We start from the raw sequence: 21306 nt of genomic DNA on the forward strand, positions 1-21306 counted from the left end.
TCAAAAAAGAAGCACGATCCTGAGTAGATTATGAATATTTGTAGCATTATATCTCAGATTATAATGATCAGTTTTTTGAAAACTATCCCTCAATTGTGTAAGGCTCCTGGCTCAATTTCTTTGCTATTTTATAACCTTTCCTCTGTGCATTAGACTCTTTACTAGACTGTGGATGGATAAGAAATTTAAAAGAAAGCATTCATTTTAAATTAAGTTTTTATGTTTCTTTGCTCTTTGAAGTAGCAGCCACCTTCCCCACCTCTGCCTTCTGCAGCTCTCCTTAGCAAGAATCCTAGAAGCCTTCCTTAGACATCCTCTTGTGTCAACCACATACACTCTTCTCCCTCATAAGCATCGCCCACCCCAGTGTGCACGCTCTCTTAATGTTTGTTCCGCCGTTATTGGTGCCAGCCCAAACTGTACAGCCGTGCCCTGTCTTTCTTGTCTAGTCTTTCAGTCTTTCTCTGGTGCCTAAATACCGACCGGAATGCCCTCTTTTGTGAAGTGAGGGAGGGAGGCAAAGGGTCAGGGGAAGAGGAGTGGAAGGGTGGGGACAGCACAATGCATGCAGTACATTCCTCCATCTCCAGCGCACATCCTTCACCTCCCTCTGCTTATGTTGTTCTGGGATCACAGTGTGGTGGTGCCTAAGCGGGCTCTGATTACTCTGATTCCCAGTTCATCCACGACTGCCTCCTCGAGGCATGATCCCCACATCTGTAGTGACTCCTTATGAGTGTTGCTTAACTGCATGAAAATGCCTCTTTAGTTCTATATTCAGGGCTTTCCTTTAACTGTTTTATTCACTGCAGCTTTTCCCCCTTCCTTTCTTTTTTTCTCTTTTATTATATCACATTTTATTCTATTGTCTTTTTTTCTTATTATAGAAAAGAATAATATAGAAAAGAATATTACAGGTGCATTAACACCACCTACATAACTGACTTTTTAGGGACAGAGATCAGGCTGTTTGACTGTATGTGTAAAGTTATTTTAATTTTTAAAAGTTCTAGGGTACATGTGCACCATGTGCAGGTTTGTTACATATGTATACATGTGCCATGTTGGTGTGCTGCACCCATTAACTTGTCATTTACATTAGGTATATCTCCTAATGCTATCCTTCCCCCCTCCCCCAACCGCACGACAGGCCCCAGTGGGTGATGTTCCCCTTCCTGTGTCCAAGTGTTCTTATTGTTCAGTTCCCACCTATGAGTGAGAACATGCGGTGTATGGTTTTCTGTCCTTGCTATAGTTTGCTCAGAATGATGGTTTCCAGCTTCATCCATGTCCCTGCAAAGGACATGAACTCATCCCATTTTATGGCTGCATAGTATTCCATGGTGTATATGTGCCACATTTTCTTAATCCAGTCTATCGTTGATGGACATTTGGGTTTCTTTACTCCAAATAAGCCTATCTACTTCTTTTTTTTTTTTTTTTTTTTTTTTTTTTGAGACGGAGTCTCGCTCTGTCGCCCAGGCTGGAGTGCAGTGGCCGGATCTCGGATCACTGCAAGCTCCCCGTCCCGGGTTCACGCCATTCTCCTGCCTCAGCCTCCTGAGTAGCTGGGATTACAGGCGCCCGCCACCTCGCCCGGCTAGTTTTTTGTATTTTTTAGTAGAGACGGGGTTTCACCATGTTAGCCAGGATGGTCTCGATCTCCTGACCTCATGATCCGCCCATCTTGTCCTCCCAAAGTGCTTCTACTTCTCATTTTATGGCATGGTTTTTTAATTAATTCTACCTCAGTGCTTTTTTATGTACCATTCATCTCATCAGAAATGTCTTTCTTTTGAGTGCTGTAATCTGTATTCATCAACTCCTTCTGCACCCAGGAGAAGAGAGGAGGCTTTTCAGCTTGATTCAATGTCATGTTGATCATTCTATTACTTGGGCAATTCTCTAGTCACTAGGTGTATCTCATTTCATGTTCATGACATACTTTGTTGCTGTTTTATTTCTATTTCAACCATAAGCTTGTAAGTTTGCATAAACTAAAATTCAAAATTCCCAAATATGTGGTTAGAATGTTACTAGAATAATATGGATATTATTAGAAAATAAGAATAAGGTGCTCTTTAAAAATACACGTTCTGAAGCTCCCCACCCCAGACTCATGGAAATGAAATCTCTAACATTTAGGCTATGTAATCTATATTTTTATTTTGTATTTTTAAGCAGGTTCTCTAATAAAATTTAATACAATAAAATTTCTGAGCTTGTATTGTGTACCATCAATTCAAATATCATATAAGTGACATTAGTTGAGGGTAACCTGATTTAGGTACACTCACCTTTCTGTCCAGGTTTGTAGATGGGTTTATCAGTTTGTACGAAGACCACGTTCTCTCTGGATCTGATTGCCACAGATCTCCTCTCTTCCAGGTTGAGAGTGGCTCCTTTAGCAGAAAATGTAATGAATGCCAGTGGGTCAGATCTGGCCTGAGGGACCTAGGGAACAAATAAATACTCCATGAAACTGATTTTTCGTTAAGAAATCTCTATCACTGCGTGTTGGTATCACTAAAAGTTTTAATTCCTAATTTGTCATATTTATTTCTTCAATAACCATCCTTGTTTATTTCTCTTGCTTTGTCACTTCCTTATCTCACCATTTAAATGAATTCTTTTGCCTTTCTTAAAACTTTCCTTTTCTGCAAAAAAGATATATATCTTTTTATATGTCTTATTCCCTTCAACAATTTTCTGGCATAAAATCAAATGTTTTGGCTCTTGCCCTTGTTACCATTTATGACTGTACTGACATCATATCAAACTGAGGACTATATGATTCTTTTAAAAATTAAAATAACTTGATGCATACAGTCAAATAGCCTGATCTCTGTCCCTAAAATGTCAGTTATGTGGGTGGTGTTCACCTGTAATATTCTTTTCTATATTAAGCAGAAAGAAGCATTTACCTCAAAGCTGATGCATTTGAAGAAATTTTCTCCAGTAACATTTTCTTCAAACATTTTGGTCTGGACCTCACCATAGTTGAGGGAGACCATCAAAACAACAGATTCGGTGAGATTAAAAAGCTGGGCACAAGCTTTATCCAAAGAGCCTTCTTGTAGAACAGAAGGAATCAGCAGAACATACTGCCTACAAAATTCAAGCAAGACCATTACAATTGAATGTGCCAATGATTAGTTACTTAGCAATTATTGTGTTAACTGAAGAATTTTTGAGTTTAAGTATGTTCTTTTTAAATGTGAGAAATACATCAAATAGCTAAATCTGCATGAAACAGAAAGATGCTGGCCTATGAATTAAATTTTAAAGAGTCAAAAAGGAAATCTCAATTAAAAATCAGCAGGTAATTTGTCATTAGTTCTATAAAGGTTAACATCATCAGTGTTCTTATGCAATGCTTTTGCCCCCAAACTGGCACAGCACATTCTGTTTTATATTTGCCTACTATTTGTCCAGTTCCTTCCCCAGGAGCTGCCAGACACCTCTTCCTCAACATAAATATAGCACTGTTACAGCTCTTAATCAGCATTCTGGATATCTATGAGGCAGAGATGATGGTGCCACTCAAATTTGAAATTTACTATTCCCATGAGCATATTTTGGATTATATTGTAAAATGACAAAATTATTTAAAATCAAATCACTGCAATAAAAATGCAATGTTTAAATTTTTTTTTTTTTTTCTTTTGACAGAGTCTCCCTCTGTCGCCCAGGCTGGAGTGCAGTGGCATGATCTTGGCTCACTGAAACCTCCCCCTCCCAGATTCAAGTGATTCTCCAGCCTCAGCCTCCAGAGTAGCTGGGATTACGGGCTCATGCTACCACACCTGGCTAATTTTTGTATTTTTAGTAAAGACGGGGTTTCACTATGTTGGCCAGGCTGGTCTTGAACTCCTGACCTCAGGTGATCCACCCATCTCAGCCTCCCAAAGTGCTGAAATTACAGGCATGAGCCACTGTGCCCAGCCTGAATTTTTAATACCAAGCTCTATTTGCCTTCCATGTGAAATAATAAACTGTGTAATCACTTACACGTTTGGTGACAGAGAAAGAGACAGATGAAAGAGAAAAACACCCAGATGTATTATCTTCCACATCATGATCCAAGGAGATGAAGAAAAAGTCAATAGGTCGTGTCTGCTAGATCCATGTACAGGTCAATGTGCTAGGAGCCCAGATGTTCTCACTAGTCAGGGAAGTCAAGTATGGGACTATATATCCCTGCAGGAGATTTTGTCAGTATTTCCTGAGTCATTCTTAAAGTTTAAGACATGTTTAAATTTTAGCCACCTCCCAGTGTCTTACATGTCATTAGATGTGTCATCTAATTTACAAAAGAGTCTTGCATCAGCACTTCCTAGACATAAATTATGATGCCTATGAGTGAAAATTTCAAGAACAAATTAAACCTAATTTCAGTAAATTCAGTTATTGTAAATTAATTTGTATCTCACTATTATTTCTTGGTTGAGAGCTAAATCTATTTTGAGAACTCAGTACCAATTTCTGGTTGGCAATGTTCTGTATAGTTATTACCATGGAACAAAAATAATAAAGGCTTAAGGAAGCTCTAAGTGAAAAAAAATTAAATATTACTACTATGTATTTTTTATTACTAATCGTTGATGTTGTATTTTCCATATGACGTATTTTTATATACAAGTATCCTGGTAGGAAAGTTTATTGAAGCATTACTTTTTCTTGGTTTGCATTTCATTTTCTTCTTTTCCTTTACCAAAATTATTGCCAGGTATTTTGTGTTTCTTTGTCTTTAGAGTTTTGACTAAATAAGATACTCTTAGAAAACAATCTCATGATTGCTGTGACTTTATCATGTATCACGAAGTGGTTTCATCGGGCTCTGCCTCTGACATTGTCCGTTTACTGAAAATAGCAAGAAATCTATTTTACCAACAGTTTTTTCCTAAAATTCAAGTTAATTATATCATATCCTCTTTAAAAATCCTTTAATGGTCCACTATTACTTAGAAGATAAATTCCAAACTCTTTAGAAAGTTTCTTAAGGTTCTTATCTATCTTTAGCCCCCACTGCTTGCCCACAGACGTTCTGCTTTCTTCCCTGAAAACACCAGCAATGTGCCACACCCTTTCATCTCTCCATGTGTATTTGTGGGCTCAATCGTCTGTCTAGAACCTCTATATGACTTCCTGTCTACCAGGTACATAGATCCTCATTGTTCTTTTGTGATTCAGTTCAAACTTTCATAATTCCCAAACTGAAATTAGCTGTTGCTGCTTTTAGCTCCCATAGCACAGCTACTCATCTCTATTAGAGGATGTCATGTCACACTACAAATACTTAGTTTTTATGTAATATACGCCACTTGGCTGTGGGAGTCTCAGAGATACAGCCTGCATGTTTTATTCATTGATGAATTTCCAGTGGGTGGTATATGAATGCTAGCACCTCTTGAGTCAATCATGACTTTTAGTCAGTCTCAGGTTTTCCATAGAATCTTGTGTCTGTGTACAACTAACCATATTCTTAGGGAGCAAAATAGGAGAATATTAACTCTCCCAGGAGAACTTCTTTCCATTCAGCTCATCCTATGCCGTGTTTGAAGTAAGCACTGTTGACTCCCAGACTTTTAAAGCGAACCCATTATTGGGGTGTTAGTTTTCTATCCAGGGGTTGTACATGGGCTTTGTAATGCGGTGAGAAGCAGATGCATCTTTCTGACTAATAATATCTTCTGCTGGGTTCCCACTTCTGTATATTACAGAGAACTAGAAAAGATTAAAGCTAGTCATCATCTGTATTTAGGGTATGGTCAACTTAATGAGGCATTAGTTTTTATTTTATTCTTACTGTATTTTCACCTAACCCTTTCTAAAAAGCCTGTTATCATGCACTTCTTTACCTATGAAATTTTGGCCAAATCTAAAGACAATTGCCCTTAATCATTTGACTAAGACAATGGACTTTATGCTTTCAATCTACTCCTTCCTCTTTATATCCCAGTTGGCTAACAGTCTCAGATTAGTGACTACTTGTGTTATTCTCTGTGAAAAGCAACACCCAGACCTACCTCTCTTTATGTTTGCCTGTTACTGATTCCTTGGGGTTTCCTTGCCCCTTGCCACAACCCTCATTCCAAAGTGTGAATCTAAAATGATCACTTACTATTTGAGGAACGCAGTCAGGCATGTACTTACATATAGAGCATCTTTATTAATTAAAATGCAGAATATAAATCATACCAGTAGTAGGGCACATCTAGAGATCAAATGTTTTCTCAGATTTTAGTAACCCATTACAATTTAGAAATCCAGACCTAACATCGATAACAGGAAAGTTAATGTAAGAAATTTCCAAAAGACAAATTAATACAAATGCTTGAATTTGTTGAGTAGAAGGTGGATCTTGCAGAATACTTATATTTTGTAAGGAGAATGAAATTCATCTTTACTAACACACATATAATCTCATCTATCTGATTTGATTGAAGACATCATAATTATTAAATATTTTAATAATAACCCTCAGATAAATAAATATATGAGCATACTACATTGACTTGCATATACAAGAATTTTCTAGATTGTCAATTAGCACCTAAAATTTGGAGTACATGCCCTAACCTTCTATCTGGGTATCATGTTTAGAATTATTATTTATTTTCTTATTCCATGGAATTATAACACATATGGAGTAATTTTATTAATATGATTCATACTTGCCTCCAACTCTCTAAGTTACATCTGACTTAAGGTATGATTGTTCATTCTTTTAGATTTTCCCAGAGATCTCAAAAGTGAATTGTGTACATTAAACATTATCCAAATTGAGAGATAGATACAAATATAGACCTCCCTAATACACCTTCTAAATTTGGTAAAAGTCTTCTAACTGTTTAAATGTGAAACAGTAAGAATAACAGAAAGACATATGTACACATGAACACAGAAATACATAAGTTTTTTACAATACAGTAACAATGTTATTTGCATACAGGATACAGAGCAGTTGTTTCTAATTCTCAGTCTATGCATGGGAAATCCCCTTCTACTGTGGGAAAAGATTTCATCATTTACTAGACAAGAAGGATCTCATTCATAAAGTTAAGGGCGTGGAGAAAGTGGGAAAAATGATGGTGTGGGTTGTCTATTAGGCAAACTGGGAATGCCATTTCCAGCATATGGAAAAAAATCCCTCTTTATTCACACACATTCCAATGTTCACTTCCCTGTCCTGTAAAGCAGAGATGTGTTTCATTACAACTATAAAAGTGCAATGCTGGGCTAAAGCCTCCTTACCATTACTACAAAAAAGGATTATAAACAAAATCTAAATCAATGCTTCTAACTTTAAGATCATTGTTCTAATGTTTTAAAAGAATGCATCTGGGATGCCTTTTATTATAACTTTTTAACAGCAGCAATTTATTTTATGAAATTTTAAAAAATGAGTTCAGTAATTGTCAAAATAAAACACAAATAAGACGTAAGTCCAAGTCTGAGTATGTTGTGAATACGTTGGAATAATGTTATTAATAGATATTGTTTGCTTTTATGGCAATGAATATTCCTATATTTAATATAAGAAAACATTTTATATTCAAGATGCCTTTCCCTACACTGCAAAGTAACTGAAGTTCATAGGTAATATATACTATTAAAAAATAAACAAGGCTGGGCGCGGGGGCTCACGCCTGTAATCCCAGCACTTTGGGAGGCCGAGACGGGTGGATCACGAGGTCAGGAGATTGAGACCATCCTGGCCAACACGGTGAAACCCCGTCTCTACTAAAAAATACAAAAAATTAGCCGGGCATGGTGGCGGGCACCTGTAGTCCCAGCTACTCGGGAGGCTGAGGCAGGAGAATGGCGTGAACCCGGGAGGCGGAGCTTGCAGTGAGCAGAGATCATGCCACTGCACTCCGGCCTGGGCGACAGAGTGAGACTCCATCTCAAAAAAAAATGATAATAAAAAATAAACAAGTAATACATACTCATGAAAAGTAAAAAGAAAAATAAGAGAAAGAATAAATTATGCTTCTAAGCTTAGTGAAGACCTATTCACGCTTCCAAAGTCAATTTCAGTATATAATTTCTCTCCTGTGTTTTCACCACCTTTCTTGCTTCATTTTCTTTAAAGTATAATTCTTTAGGTAGTATTGATCATTTTTGATATTAAGAAAACATAAAGCTTCTAGAAATAATTCAAATCATTTTGCAACCTGTGGCTGTCATCACTTTGCAAAGCATGCAGTGTTTCTTCGTAGCCAGTTGATGAAGGGCTTAGGGAGATTTGCCAGGAACTTACCATGAGTCATGGGACAAATGGGAACTTGTCGTTCCCTCTGCAAAACCTGTTCTTGAGAAGCCCTTTGTCCAGAGCCTCAGCAGGCAGCTGGTTCATACCAGCCAATGGTAAGCAATGCTCATCTGTTCTCTCCTTTAAGGCCTCTCTTTGTGTGAAGACTCACAAACACAAGTATCTGTGGTGGGGCTGTGTCATGAGGGCAGGCTCACAGTGCTCTCCTCTGAGTTACAATTACTGAACATAATCAGGGTGTGTAAGCTTGTTTTATTTGGCATAAAAGCTGTTACAACAAGTTATAAACATTTCCAGAGCTTCTTACTAGTGGAACCACAGGTAATCTCTCAGGCAGAGTGTGGTTGGGACTGAATGCACTCTGTTGGGAAAGGCCTGTGGTAAATGCAACACCTTGGCACAAGAAAGTTATACTTTTGTTGTAGTGTAAACCAAAAATAAAATTCTAAGCCCCCCAACCAACAGAATGAACCCCTTCTGTCAGCCCAGGACATCCTACAGTAAACCTGAAACACTAGTTCAGGCCACGATAGGAGTGGGAGGTCAGATGTATCTGATGATACCTTCCCCCTTTGGAATCCAGGCACTGCTAACCAGCATTAACATTAAAACAGAGACCTTAAGACAAAATACTCTTTGTAGCAATAAGACACCAACATGACAGACAACAGGACCTAAAAGAAATTGAAGTATTTTACCCCAAAATATATTTCTTTCTTTTTTTTTGCTTGAACATGATCATTTTTAAAAATTTTTACTTTAAGTTCTGGTATACATGTGCAGAATGTGCAGGTTTATTGCATAGGTATACATGTGCCATGGTGGTTTGCTGCACCTATCAACCCGTCACATAGGTTTTAAGCCCCGCACCTAAAATATATTTCTTTGACATATTTTGAAATGGATCTGCACAGCTGTCTTTCGTGGGGAAAATCTACATTCTACAGAGAATCGTCTTTCTTTTCCAAGTCATTTACCTGATCCAGGAGAGACTTAACTAAGAGTCTGGCACCTTTTTAAGTCTGATAAGAGACATTTACAATCTGTTCTCTCTGAAGCCTTCTACCCAGAGGCTTCATCTGCATAATAAGAATCTTGGTCTCCAAAACCCCTTATCTTAACCCAGACACTTCCTTCTATCGATTCCAGGTCTTTAGATAAACTATTTTAGACTGGCACGGTGGCTCACGCCTGTAATCCCAGCACTTTGGGAGGCTGAGGCGGGTGGATTACGAGGTCAGGAGATCAAGACCATCCTGGCTAACACGGTGAAACCCTGTCTCTACTAAAAATAGATAAACTATTTTAATCAATTGCCAATCAGAAAATCTTTGACTCCACCAAGGACCTGGAAGCACAGTTCTCTGCCCCCTTTGAGCTGTCCTGCCTTTCTAGACCTAACCAACGTGTACCTCAAATGTATTGATTAATGTCGTATGTCTCCCTAAAACATGTAGATTCAAACTGTGGCCCAACCAGCTTGAGCGCATGTTCTCAAGATCTCCTGGGGCTGCGTCTTCATGGGCAATGGTCATGCATATTTGGCTCAGAATAACTCTCTCCAAATATTTTACAAAGTTTGACTCTTTTCATAGGCAGTAGCTTTCAGAAAACTACAATTACTCAACCTGACTTTAAAATATTAACGTGTTAAGAATTTGGTTTGTGTGTAAAACATTCATTCCTTTCCTTGTAAGGTAGTTTCAGAGCAGGACAAAGGCCTTGGAGCCTCATGGTGAGTGTTTGGATCTTGGTTCTACCACTTCTCAGATGATCAACCTTGGATGAGTTATTTGAATTCCCTGTGCTTCCCTTCCTTTGTCTATAGATGGGAATAGTCACAATACCATACCTTATAAGCTTGTTGTGGAAATTGAACAAGTAATATATTTAAAGGGATTAGAACAGTGACTGACACCGTAAACATTGGGTAAGCCCTTATAGATACTAAATATTACACTCCCAACCTCCCCACACACCCTACAAAATTCTAGTCATAAAGAGCACTAGTATGAACCATGGGTTGCTCATGTCAGCCAAGTCCTCTCCAAAATGATTTTCCTGAAATCAGTATAGAAACAACTAAAAAAAAATGAGATGTCGTAAGTTCTGTATAATGATGCTATAGAATAAAAGAGGAAAGGAATTGAAAAAGATAAGTAAGAACATCTTTATCAGGTGCAAGTAACAGAATACCTAAATAATAGACTTTTAAAAAATCAAACATTTATAATCTCATTTGGCACAAATCCTGAGAATGGAGGACAGGCATTGGTTCAGCAGCTCACTCATGCCATCAAGGAGTATCCTAAATTCTTTCCACCCTACTTCCTTTTGTGTCAGTATGATTTGCAATTTTGGCTCCTGAAGTAGCAAAGATTATTTCTTCCCAGCAATATCTCAATCTGAATGAAAAGAGTGAGCAGAAAAATTTTTTCTTCTCCTACATCTCTCTTTTCTTTTCTCTTCTCTCCTTCTTTCTCCTTCTCCTCCTCTTCCACCTTCTCCCTTTCCCTCTTCCTGGCCCCCACCTCTTTCACAAACTATTGCAGATGCTATATTAGGAAATTCTCCTGTATAGCTCCTTAGCCAGACCTGGTTTATATCTCTCATTGCTAGGCCAAAGTAGTGAATGCTGTGGTGTACCCTCTAGATAATCCCCTTCATGGCAGAGGCACTTATGACCCTAGCAGCTAGGAATGTTGGTGGCTGTTGGCTGTCAGATGAATTCAGCTCAGAGAGCTTCCCTCAGCATCAGAGAAACATTTCACCCAGGTTCCTCCTCCTTTGTAGGGGCAGCTCAGTGCATAATAATGGGTACTGTGTGTGTATAAATGCACGGCTCTGTTGCCTTAAATTAGGACAACTCTGAACAACCACCCCAACCCCACAGCTCCCCATGGGATATACTGAGAACTTTATTGTGACTGCCTTGTAGTACAACTCCTTTTCTATACAATCCTGCTTCCTTCATCTTCTACAGGTATTGATCTTTAGAATTCTCTCCAATAAACCCTCTACCCACAAATCTCCATTTCAGAGTCTCCGTTTTGTGGAACCTGATCTGTGGATTCCAATCACTATAAGAGGGGATTGTGATAATATGATAGACTTAAAAAACAAAATCATGATTCAGCTGAGAGCACTTGAGGCCTGAGCAAAATATACACTCTCTAAACTTAAAAAGAAGAAGAAAATCTCATGGGTGAGCAACCACAAACACAGAAAAGTGCGTTGTTCAAGACACTTTATTTTGCCTATTGCATTGTGTTGGAAGGATGGGAAGGAGTGAACAGAAAGTTGTGAGCAAGATAAAAATACTAAAATGTCATTCTTTGGTACAGTACAAAGAAAATAAGAGCTCCCAAAGATCAGTGACCAGCAAGAAGAATTTTGACATTAACATGGGCAGAGTTCCCTAAAAGAAGAATCCAGAGATGGTCTAAGCAGTGCTTCTCAAACTTTATACCTACCCAATCTGAGGACGATCTTGTTAACATGTGGATTCCGGTTCAGCATATGTGGGTAGGACCTGACATTCTGCATTCATTTCCAACAGCCTCCCAGCAATGCAAATACTGCTACTCTTCTGACCACACTTGGAGTAGCAAGGCTCTGGAGCCTTTGAACCCCAGTTCACCATTACATATGGCTGGGGAAGCTTTGAGTAGCCTTGATGTCCAAGCTATGCCTTTAGATCAAGGGATTTAAATTGTAGTCTTGGGCCTAGTAGTACCAGTATCACTTGGGATCCTCTTAAAAATACAAGTTCTTGTGCTTCAACCAGATCTATTGATCTATTCCAGGAATGAGTCTCAGCAATCTCACCATCTGGGTGATTCTGATACACACTAGAGTTTGAGAACCATTGCCTTGCTTTGGCAATCCTATTAAGTTGGTCTAAGTGAGACATCAGCATACACATTAAAAACAAACAAATTTAAAAAGCCCAGGCTCCTAGCATGTTCAAGGAAAGTCCACCCAAGAAAAAATGTGACCTTCTAGCACACTCGTGCTAGAGGTTTAAGAGAACAAATCCAGCTTATTTTGGCATATGGTGTCCCTTATGGGATGAAAGAAATGGGTAACTTTTTTTCTCCCTAAGTAAGTAAAAGATCAATTTTCAGTCCTCAGTTTCCTGGACTGACTTGCAGCACTGGACACTGTTGACTACTCCTTTTTCCCTGACAGTTTTTGACCTGGCTTCCAGGAGACCACACTGTTTTGGTCTTCCTCTGACTTCACTGGTTTCTCTCTCACAATCTCCTTGGCTGATTTCTTCTCAATCTGCTTCTCCCAACCTCCACATATTCAAGAGCTTCACAGAAAAGTCCCCAATTCTCTTCTCTATTCAGACTCATTGCCTGAGCAATCTCTTCCCATCCCACAATCTATGTGCTCACAATTCCACAATTTATATATTTTTTTAGCTCAGAGCTGTCTCTTTCTCTCAAACTCCTATACTGATTGTCTAACCTCCAACTTGATGTCTCCATTTGAGTATATAAAATCAAAAGCTCAAAGAAGAATTATTAATCTTCTACCCCAAACCTATGTCAGCCATGGCATAGCTCAGGTAATGGCAATTCTTTCTGTAGAATTAGCTCAGGTCAACAGCATGGGAATGATCTCTGATCACTTTTTTTTTTTCTCATTCCTTGTATTCAGTCCAGGAAATCATACTGGTTTTACTTTCAAAATATACCTAGAATCTATTGCTTCTTACCAGCATCTCCCCTGCTACAACCCTGGTCCAAGCCACAATCACCTCTTGCCTGGATTATTTTCACAACCTCCGCCAGCCTATACTCAACACAGCAACCAGCTGATTATTTTAAAACGTAATCAGATCAGGCCACGGCTCTACCCAAAATCCTGCAATCATTCCCAGTTTTGCTCAGAGTGAAATCTAAAGCCCTAACAATGACCCTTGATCCCCTACCTGGTTTGGTGCCCCAACAGGGTTCTAATCTCTCTGCCTACTACTGTATCCTCTTTGCTCCAACTACTCTAGTACTATGCTAACTTAATTGTTGTTTCCCAAACACACAAGACAAACCTTAACTTTATGGGCCTTGTTTTTTTCTAGCTGATCCCACTGCCAGGCCTAGTCTTTAGATGTCTTTAGATGTCTATGTGGCCAACTCCATAACCTCCTTCATGCCTTTGCCCAAATGTCACTGCCTCAATGATATCAACCCTAAGCCTTGTGTTTAGCTTTCCAGTCTTCCCAGAGTGTTCTATATCCTCCTGCCCTTCTCTACATTTTATATTTTCCATAGCACTTATAACCTCTTAATTTCCTCGACTTTGCTTATCCATTATGTTCATTATTATGTTTGTACATTTCGTTTGATTGTATTATACGTATTGTTTGTCTCCCCCATTAGAATGCAAGCACCACAAGGGCAGCTGTTTTTGCTATTTTCATTCATTGATATTTCCCAAACACCAAGAAGAGTATTTGGCAACTATCAGCATTCAAGACTGGTGGTCTGAACTAAAGTAGCATGGCAGTGCTGGATAAAAGCATGTGGATCTATGAGTCATTCAGGAGGTAGATCAACAATTGTCAATTATCAACACTGATAGAAAAGAAGATGAGAGAGAGAAGGAGGTAAAGTTGATCCTTAGGTGATGGATGATAATATTGCCACACACTGAGGCAGGGATCTAAGTTGGAGAAACTGGTTTGGAGTAGATTATGGACCCTACTGAGGTGCCTGTGGGACATTCAATTAAACAAGCACCTTAGGCAGTGGGATATATGCAACTGAAATGTGACTATAGAGGCATATATTTGGGATACACAAAAATACAGATAGTAACTGAAATGCAGGATATTTAACGTGTATAGTGAGAAGAGAAGAGGGTTTGCAATAGAATCATGAAAGAATTATTTAATAGTAAGAGAAAAGTGGAGCAAAACGAAGATCAGTAAATATCCAGAAAGTGAGAAGGAAAATGTGATTGTTATGTGATTATTATGGGAATATAATCTATATCTTTAGGATATGGATATAATCCATCTTTAGGGTATAAATTATATGTTGGAAGGAAAAGAAAACAATAAAGAGAAAGAGGCTGAGGATAAAGAAGAGAAAGACAACAAAATTGATGGAATGAGAAGGTGGCCAAAGAGGATGAGATTTCTAGAACACAGCAAAGGAGATGCTAGTGTTAAGCATTTCAGCTATTCATTAAATGTATATATAGCTATATGTGTGTATATATATATACACACACACATATATACACATACGTGTATATGTATGTATATATGCATACACATAGATATGTGTGTATGCACATGTGTGCATATGTGTACACATACATATATTCACGTGTACATATATGTATACATGTGTATTGTATGTATATTTAGATGTACGTGTGTATGTGTACGTACACATACATATACACACATACACCCATGTATATATGTATATACATTCACGTATGTATATACGTATATACATGTATGTATGTATATACATACATATGCACTCACATAGTTTATTTCAAATTGCAAGAAAGTATGTGATTACTGTATAAGAAAATGATAGACACAGTTAATTATTATTCCCATATAATATTATATATTCTATATAATATATAGAATTATATATAAATATATTTTATATATATAGACCATATATATGAAAAGATACAACAAATATATGGATATCTCTATTCTTAACACAGTGAAATCAACTTATGTGACACCAACATGGATAGACACTAGCTGTTCACCTGTGATAAATCAATGAATGAACATGTTAATTAAAGCCTCAGTTGTAATTTAGACTCTATGCTTTTTTTTTTCTACTTCTCCCCTATTCTTTCATGGTCTTTATGTTAGGTTTATTGTGTTTTATCTCTAGGGGACTATCAGTATATCTATATATTTGTTAATAAAACTTATTCTCTTATCCTATAACAACACGGCTTCCATCCCAGTTCCTAGGGATTGGGGGGTAAGCCCGAGTGACAGGAACAGTGTGTATTATCGGGGTTCTCCAGAAGGACAGAACTAATAGGATTGATGTATATATAAAGGGGAGATTATTAAGGAGTATTGATTCACACAGTCACAAGGTGAAATGCCACAGTAGGCCGTCTGCAAGCTGAGGAGCAAGGAAGCCAAGTCTGAGTCCCAAAACCTCAAAAGTAGGAAGCCGACAGTGCAGACTTCAGTCTGCAGCCGAAAGCCCAAGAGCCCCTGGCAAACCACGGGTGTAAGTCCAAGAGTCCAAGAGCTGAAAAACTTGGCGTCTGATGTTTAAGGGCAGGAAGCAACCAGCATGAGAGAAAGATGAAGGCTGGAAGACTCAGCAAGCCAACTCCTTCCACCTTCTTCTGCCTGCTTTTTCCAGCTGGCTGGTAGCTGGTTGGATGGTGCCCACCCACATTGTGGGCAGGTCTTCCTGAGGGTGGGTCTTCCTCTCCCAGTCCGCTGACTCAAATGTTAATCTCTTTTGGCAACACCCAGAAATGCCCAGATACACCCAGAAACAGTAATTAGCATCCTTCAATCCAATCAAGTTGACAATATTAACCATCGCAGGGCAGAACTTCAGCCAGTGTGGAGCCCATAGAGTTTGCTGCAGGAGGGTCTGTAATGGAGCATGACCAGGGTTGCCCACACCCCTAGGCTTTACTTGCTCCCATAGGAGACTTTAGCCTTAGGGAAACTGTTAGACCTGAACTCTGCAGGACAGTCTTGAAAATGAGATGAGGTCAGTCCAACCTGAGCATCCCTTTGTCTGCCGGCCTCTTCTGGGGCCCCAGACTGGTTGCACCTGCTAGCGGTGCAGCCCCCAGGTACCTCCTGGGGGTCTTCATTATAGCTCCTGAACTGGTGGACTTCACCTGACCAGTAGAGTGCTCCAACAGAGCAGCCCTCATGGACATGTACTAGCCTGCCCATTCCCTCCCAAGTGCAGCGTCTCCCATACCATTTCGCTGATTTGCACTCACCCATGATCACCCCTGACATTGCTTTGTTTGCATTCCCTCCCCCACCAATGTGCATGTGCACATGCACCCCACCATGCCACTACTGCTGGCATGAGTGCACATCACGCCCCTCCTCCCTGCCACACTGCCATTGTCATTGAAGTGTTTGCAGGCAGAGAGCCCACCAGCCCAGCTCATACCTACAGTGTGACACTGCTAGTGCCTTGCTCCTGTGCCCATACCTACACTGTTAATGGCATAAAACTAGGCACGGAGAACAGCAGACTCATCCCCGCTCTGAGTGGCCACTGCCGTCCACATGAATGTGCAGAGGGCACACATGGTCCTGCACCCACCAGCACCCCATTCCCATGCTAACACCGCTATCAGCATGAAAGCGTACAGTCACCAGGACTCCTGAACTGCATGCACTAGTGCAAAGAGACAGGTCTCAGGCCCTGGCTTTGTTACCTGGCTCCTCAAGGTTAGGAACCTGATGTGTTGGAGGGACCAAGGTGCCTGCTGTCCCATTGAGTTTTGCTGCCACTACTGCTGCTGGGAACACCTGCACAGAGGCTGGCACCCCAGCACCCAGTAGTACCTTGCTGAAGCTGACAAGCATGCGCCCCACCACACTGCTGCTGCTGGTGGCACGTGTGAATGAGGAGGAATCCTGCTGGTGGCACGTGTGAATGAGGAGGAATCCTGCTGCTACTGCACCGCAGGAGGCTTTGGCTGGCACCACCCATCAGCATGCTGTGATCAGCAGTCTGGGAGCACCTTGGTCCCTCCAGGGGCTTGGTCCCTCACCTTGTTCCTTTCCTTCCCACTCCTCACTGTTCAACAAATAACTTGAGTGCATTCAGTTTGTAAAGCACAGTGCTGGGCCTGTGGGAGCCAGAGACGAATCAGACAACACACATCCACTCTCAAAGAGATTCAGGGCTCCCGGGAGGTAAGAAATGAACATCAATAAGCACAACACCCCACGAGCCCTGGTTTCACATCTGTTTAGCAGCAGCATGACCTTAAGGAGGTCACTAACAGGTCAATGCCTCAGCTTCTTCCACTGAAAAACAGGAATGGTCACTTCTACATCACGGAATTACCTTGAAGGTGAAAAGGAGCTGGTGATGTCCGGTGCTCCTGTCCTGGCTGACACAGCTAGGTCCTCAGCATTTGCTATTACTGCCTGTAAGATGGGGAGCAGTGAGGGGCTCCAGGCACTCAGGAAACCCAGAACTCCCACAAGCGGGCAGGGTGGGGTAGGCGAAATTTCAGGGAGAAGGCAGTCTAGAGCAGATCACGGAGAGGGACGCTCCAGGCTTGGGAGACAGACACTCCGCAAGAGAACGCCATGGAGGACGAAGCACCAGAGCAACAGCAAGCAGCACCTCTGGCTGGAGCTGTGCCTTTAAAGGAGGCGTTGTAGGAACCATGCTCCTCTTGGGGTGGCAGACGGATGGCCAGGACCATGCCTGGGCTCCCTGTTCAACCATCTCCAAAGATGACATTCCCCATGAGAATGTTTCCTATGAAGCCAGGCCAGCCCTTGACCTCTGCAGGGCTGCCACTGGCCCTGGCCCATCAGCAGCAGCATGCCAGTCCCTAGAGGCTGATGGTGAGAAGGGAGCAGAAAATGCCCGCCCCTCACCCAGATTCACTGCTTCTCCTCGCCTGCCTCTGTCATGACCCCAGGGAAGCAGACCCTGAACCGGGGATCTGGCCTTCACTTTTATCTTCTCCATTCTGGGATAAAAGACCACACATTGGGCACAGTGTACACTGCTCCCCAAAACCATTGAAGTAAAAACTAAAGAATGATCTGCTCATTATGCAGGCTGCTTGGGGGCCACCAGATGCCAATGAGGAAGAGGAGAGAGAAGGAAGGATGGAGGAAGTAAGGACAAGGGGAAAGGGGAAAGAAGGAAGGGGAGCGGGGAAAGAAGAGGAAAGAGAGGGAGGAAAGGACCAAGACCCTTGCAGAGAAAATTCCCCCTTTTTCTGAGGAAAGGCGCTGGGCAGTGGCGCGGCTTCTTGGATGAAGATGTTGGGCAGGGGCTGACGGGCAACGGCAGATAACAGCATCCAAACTTCCACACACGAAGTCTGTCCCCTCCTCTTCCCCGTGCTGTCTCAACCCCTCCTCCTGCCTTGTCATCTATATCATGGGAAGCAGGTGACATATCTGGCCCAGTATTTTGGGGCCTAGCTTCTCCCAGGTGAAGAGGGGACAGACTCAGGGACAGGAAGAGGTGGCTGGGAGGGGCTGGCGGGCGGGGCTGAAGAGAGCCTGGGAGGTGCTTGTCATTCCCTCCAGTTTCCGCAAGCTCCCCCGCTGCGGCAGAACAGGAGGAGGGAGCACAACCTGGAATTGCTAATTTGCCAGGACCTCACCTGCCTGCATCACGAGGCACAGGTGCCAATGAGGCCAGGGTCCAGTCTGGGGCCTGAGATGGGGTGGTGGGGAGGAGAGAGACAGTCTCTCCTCTATCCACCTGTCTCTTCTGTGGAGGAGGTTTCCAAGCAGGTGAAGCACATTGAAAGGGGAGGTTCTAAACTCGTGACATTCCCATAGAAAAAGCCCATGGAAAATGAAAAGCCCACACACTTGCCCATTCCATTGCCACAGGAAGGGGGCAGGTGGAGCAGGAGCAGTGTAAGTGCTCCCCACACCACTCCCAGTTACCACTGACTCCTCCCTTTCCTTCATTCTCCTTCCCAATCTGCCACTGTGTCCTGTGCTTGGTCTCTTTGAATGTCTCATCCAGCCCTCCTGGCTTGCAAGTCCCCTGATTGCAGCCTCATCCCCACCATGTCCTGACTACAGCAACAGCCTCTGTGTGTCTCTGCCATCTGCTCTCTCTCTCCCTTCTTGTCCCCTTTGTGACAGGTGCTTGATGAACCTTCCCCAAACTCTTCTGACCCATCCGTGCCCTGCTCAGGACCCAATCACAGTTCCCTAACACTCCTGAATCAAACTTGAAGTCCCGTCCTGTGTACCCCATGGGCCTTAACTCACTCATCCCAACTTCGCTCATTACCTTGCCCCACACCCTGCCAGGGAGCCTCCCGCGGCACCGTGGAGGACGCAGAGGAACCAAGGCAAAGCTCCTGTGGCACCATCCAGAGAGACCAGGCCCACAGGCATGTGGAAAGTCAGCCTCCAACACCCTGCTCTGCAGGGAAGGAGCTGAGTGCAAGGGAGAGGCAGCGCTGTCTATGCTCCCCGTGCAGCAGTCCCAGCCCCAGCCCCAGTACAGGCCGGCCTCCCCGGCAGCCTGTCATACTCTGAGTTCCCAGCCACTTTCAGGCTTCTCTCCAAGCCTGTGGCCTCCATTTCTAGACCCCACCACGGGACCTGCACGCCAACCTTGCTACCTTAGCCCCCTCCTCCAGGAGCCTGCCCTGCGAGGAGTAGGCACGTGGTTTTCCTCTCCAGCACCTATTTCCTCCTTACTCAAGCAATGGCCCCATTTCCTCTGGGGAATCCATCTCCGTTCATGAGCCTCAGATCGGGCTGCCCCCAGAGCTCCTCAGTCTAAGCCAATCAGTGTGTCATAGTCCCCGGCCTCAGCAATGGATTCTGGGACAGACATGAGGACCAAGCCAGGTGGGATGAGTGAGTGTGGCTTCCGGAGGAAGTGGGGACACGGGAGAGCATTCTTTCCTGCCAGACCTAACCCTGGGTCATGAGTCTAGCCCCAGTGGTTGTCACCTCACCACCGTGAGAGCAAGGCCTGTCTGGGAATGTAGCCAGCCCAAAAGCAGCAAGCTGACATGGAAGGAAAGCAATCCAGGCCTGGATGATGTCGTGTAAGCCCTGAAACTCCGAAGCCTGCTCTACTGATTGGTTACTTGTTGCTCAATCTGGTTTGGAAAGTTCTGACTGACAGGGTGCCATCAATTTTTAGTGATTTCTCTCCCCTGTAGACCCCTGGAAGCCTGTGCGGTTCATACTATGCAATGAAGAATGAGCCTCGCCCTGTGCTCTCCCGTTCCAGCCTCTAAGCTCCTAAGGACATCGTGTTGGCCACCTCTTTGGTGTCTCTCAGGGTCCAGCACAACGGGGAGCACACGGTGGAAGACGGATGTGGTACCTGGAACTCGGGTGTGAGGAGCTGGGACACAGGCCCAGGGCTCTTGAAAGACATCCTCCCCTCCCTGGGCTGTGCCAGCCACTTGGAGAACCTGCACCCACTCTCACTGAACTCAGCACTCCCTTCCCCAGGATACGCCTTCCTGCCCGTCTCGCCTCATCCCATCCCCCGGCAGGGGACATGCAACTGTCTACAGGTGCCAAGTGCCAGGATGGGAAAAGAAAGCCACCAAAAATCTAAGGCTGCCCTCAGGGAAGGGCAAGCATGCGGTCCTCATCTTGATGAGGAAACGTAATTTCTGAGGGAATAGTTTTGCCCTCCATTCCAAGCGCTGGACACGAGGAGGCCACAATCTGGGGCTGATGGCTCTTAAAGACTTCCGTCCTCTTGCCAAGGCATCCCTTGGGTACATTTAGCACAACAATAAGCACAAAGGAGCATCCGACACTTTCTGTAACTGTTGGTAGCAGGTTGATGAATGGCCACCACGGGCAGTCAACGAGTGGAGATTATCAACAGGTAAGAGCGAGCGTTTCCTGAAGGCTTCCTAGGTGCCAGGCACTGTTCCATTCCTTTGCATGTTTTAATTCATGTAATCTTTGCAACAGTTCTATCAGGACGATGCCATGATGACCACAGTTTCGCAGATGAGAACATTGAGGCTCAGAGGGATTGAGTAAGTTGCGGAGGGAACAGAGCAAGCAAATAGGGAAGCCAGATTTGAGCCAAGGCATCGGCTCCAAGGCAACCCCTCAGCCAGTTCAGTGCGAAGCCTCTTGTTTACAGGGACTTTCCAGACAGGCTTGAAGCAGGCCAGTGAGTCAGTGGGCAGGGGAGAGGCAGAACGGTTAAGGGGATGTGGAGGCAATGATCATGCTTCATCCTCCATTTTTCAGTTTGGGAGGGCTTCCAGGAAGAGGTGGGCTTCCAGTTGGTGACAGAAGAGGAGGCTGCACAGTGAAGGAGCAG

The 21306-nt window shown here is 42.7% G+C and overlaps 1 protein-coding gene across 1 annotated transcript in view; it reads right to left on the reverse strand.

The window, feature by feature from the left end:
* LOC126930039 (ovostatin-like) overlaps positions 1-10489 on the reverse strand; it is a 79667-nt gene extending 69178 nt beyond the window's left edge. The window contains exons 1-2 of the mRNA XM_050746639.1: positions 2925-10489; positions 2298-2454 (exon numbers count right to left, since the gene is read on the reverse strand). Coding sequence (XP_050602596.1) covers positions 2298-2454; positions 2925-3131 — 364 coding nt within the window. The 5' untranslated portion in view covers positions 3132-10489. The remainder of the gene's footprint in view (positions 1-2297; positions 2455-2924) is intronic.
* Positions 10490-21306: the final 10817 nt, after the last annotated feature.

Source organism: Macaca thibetana, chromosome 11 (assembly GCF_024542745.1).
Source record: "Macaca thibetana thibetana isolate TM-01 chromosome 11, ASM2454274v1, whole genome shotgun sequence".
NCBI lineage: Eukaryota > Metazoa > Chordata > Mammalia > Primates > Cercopithecidae > Macaca > Macaca thibetana.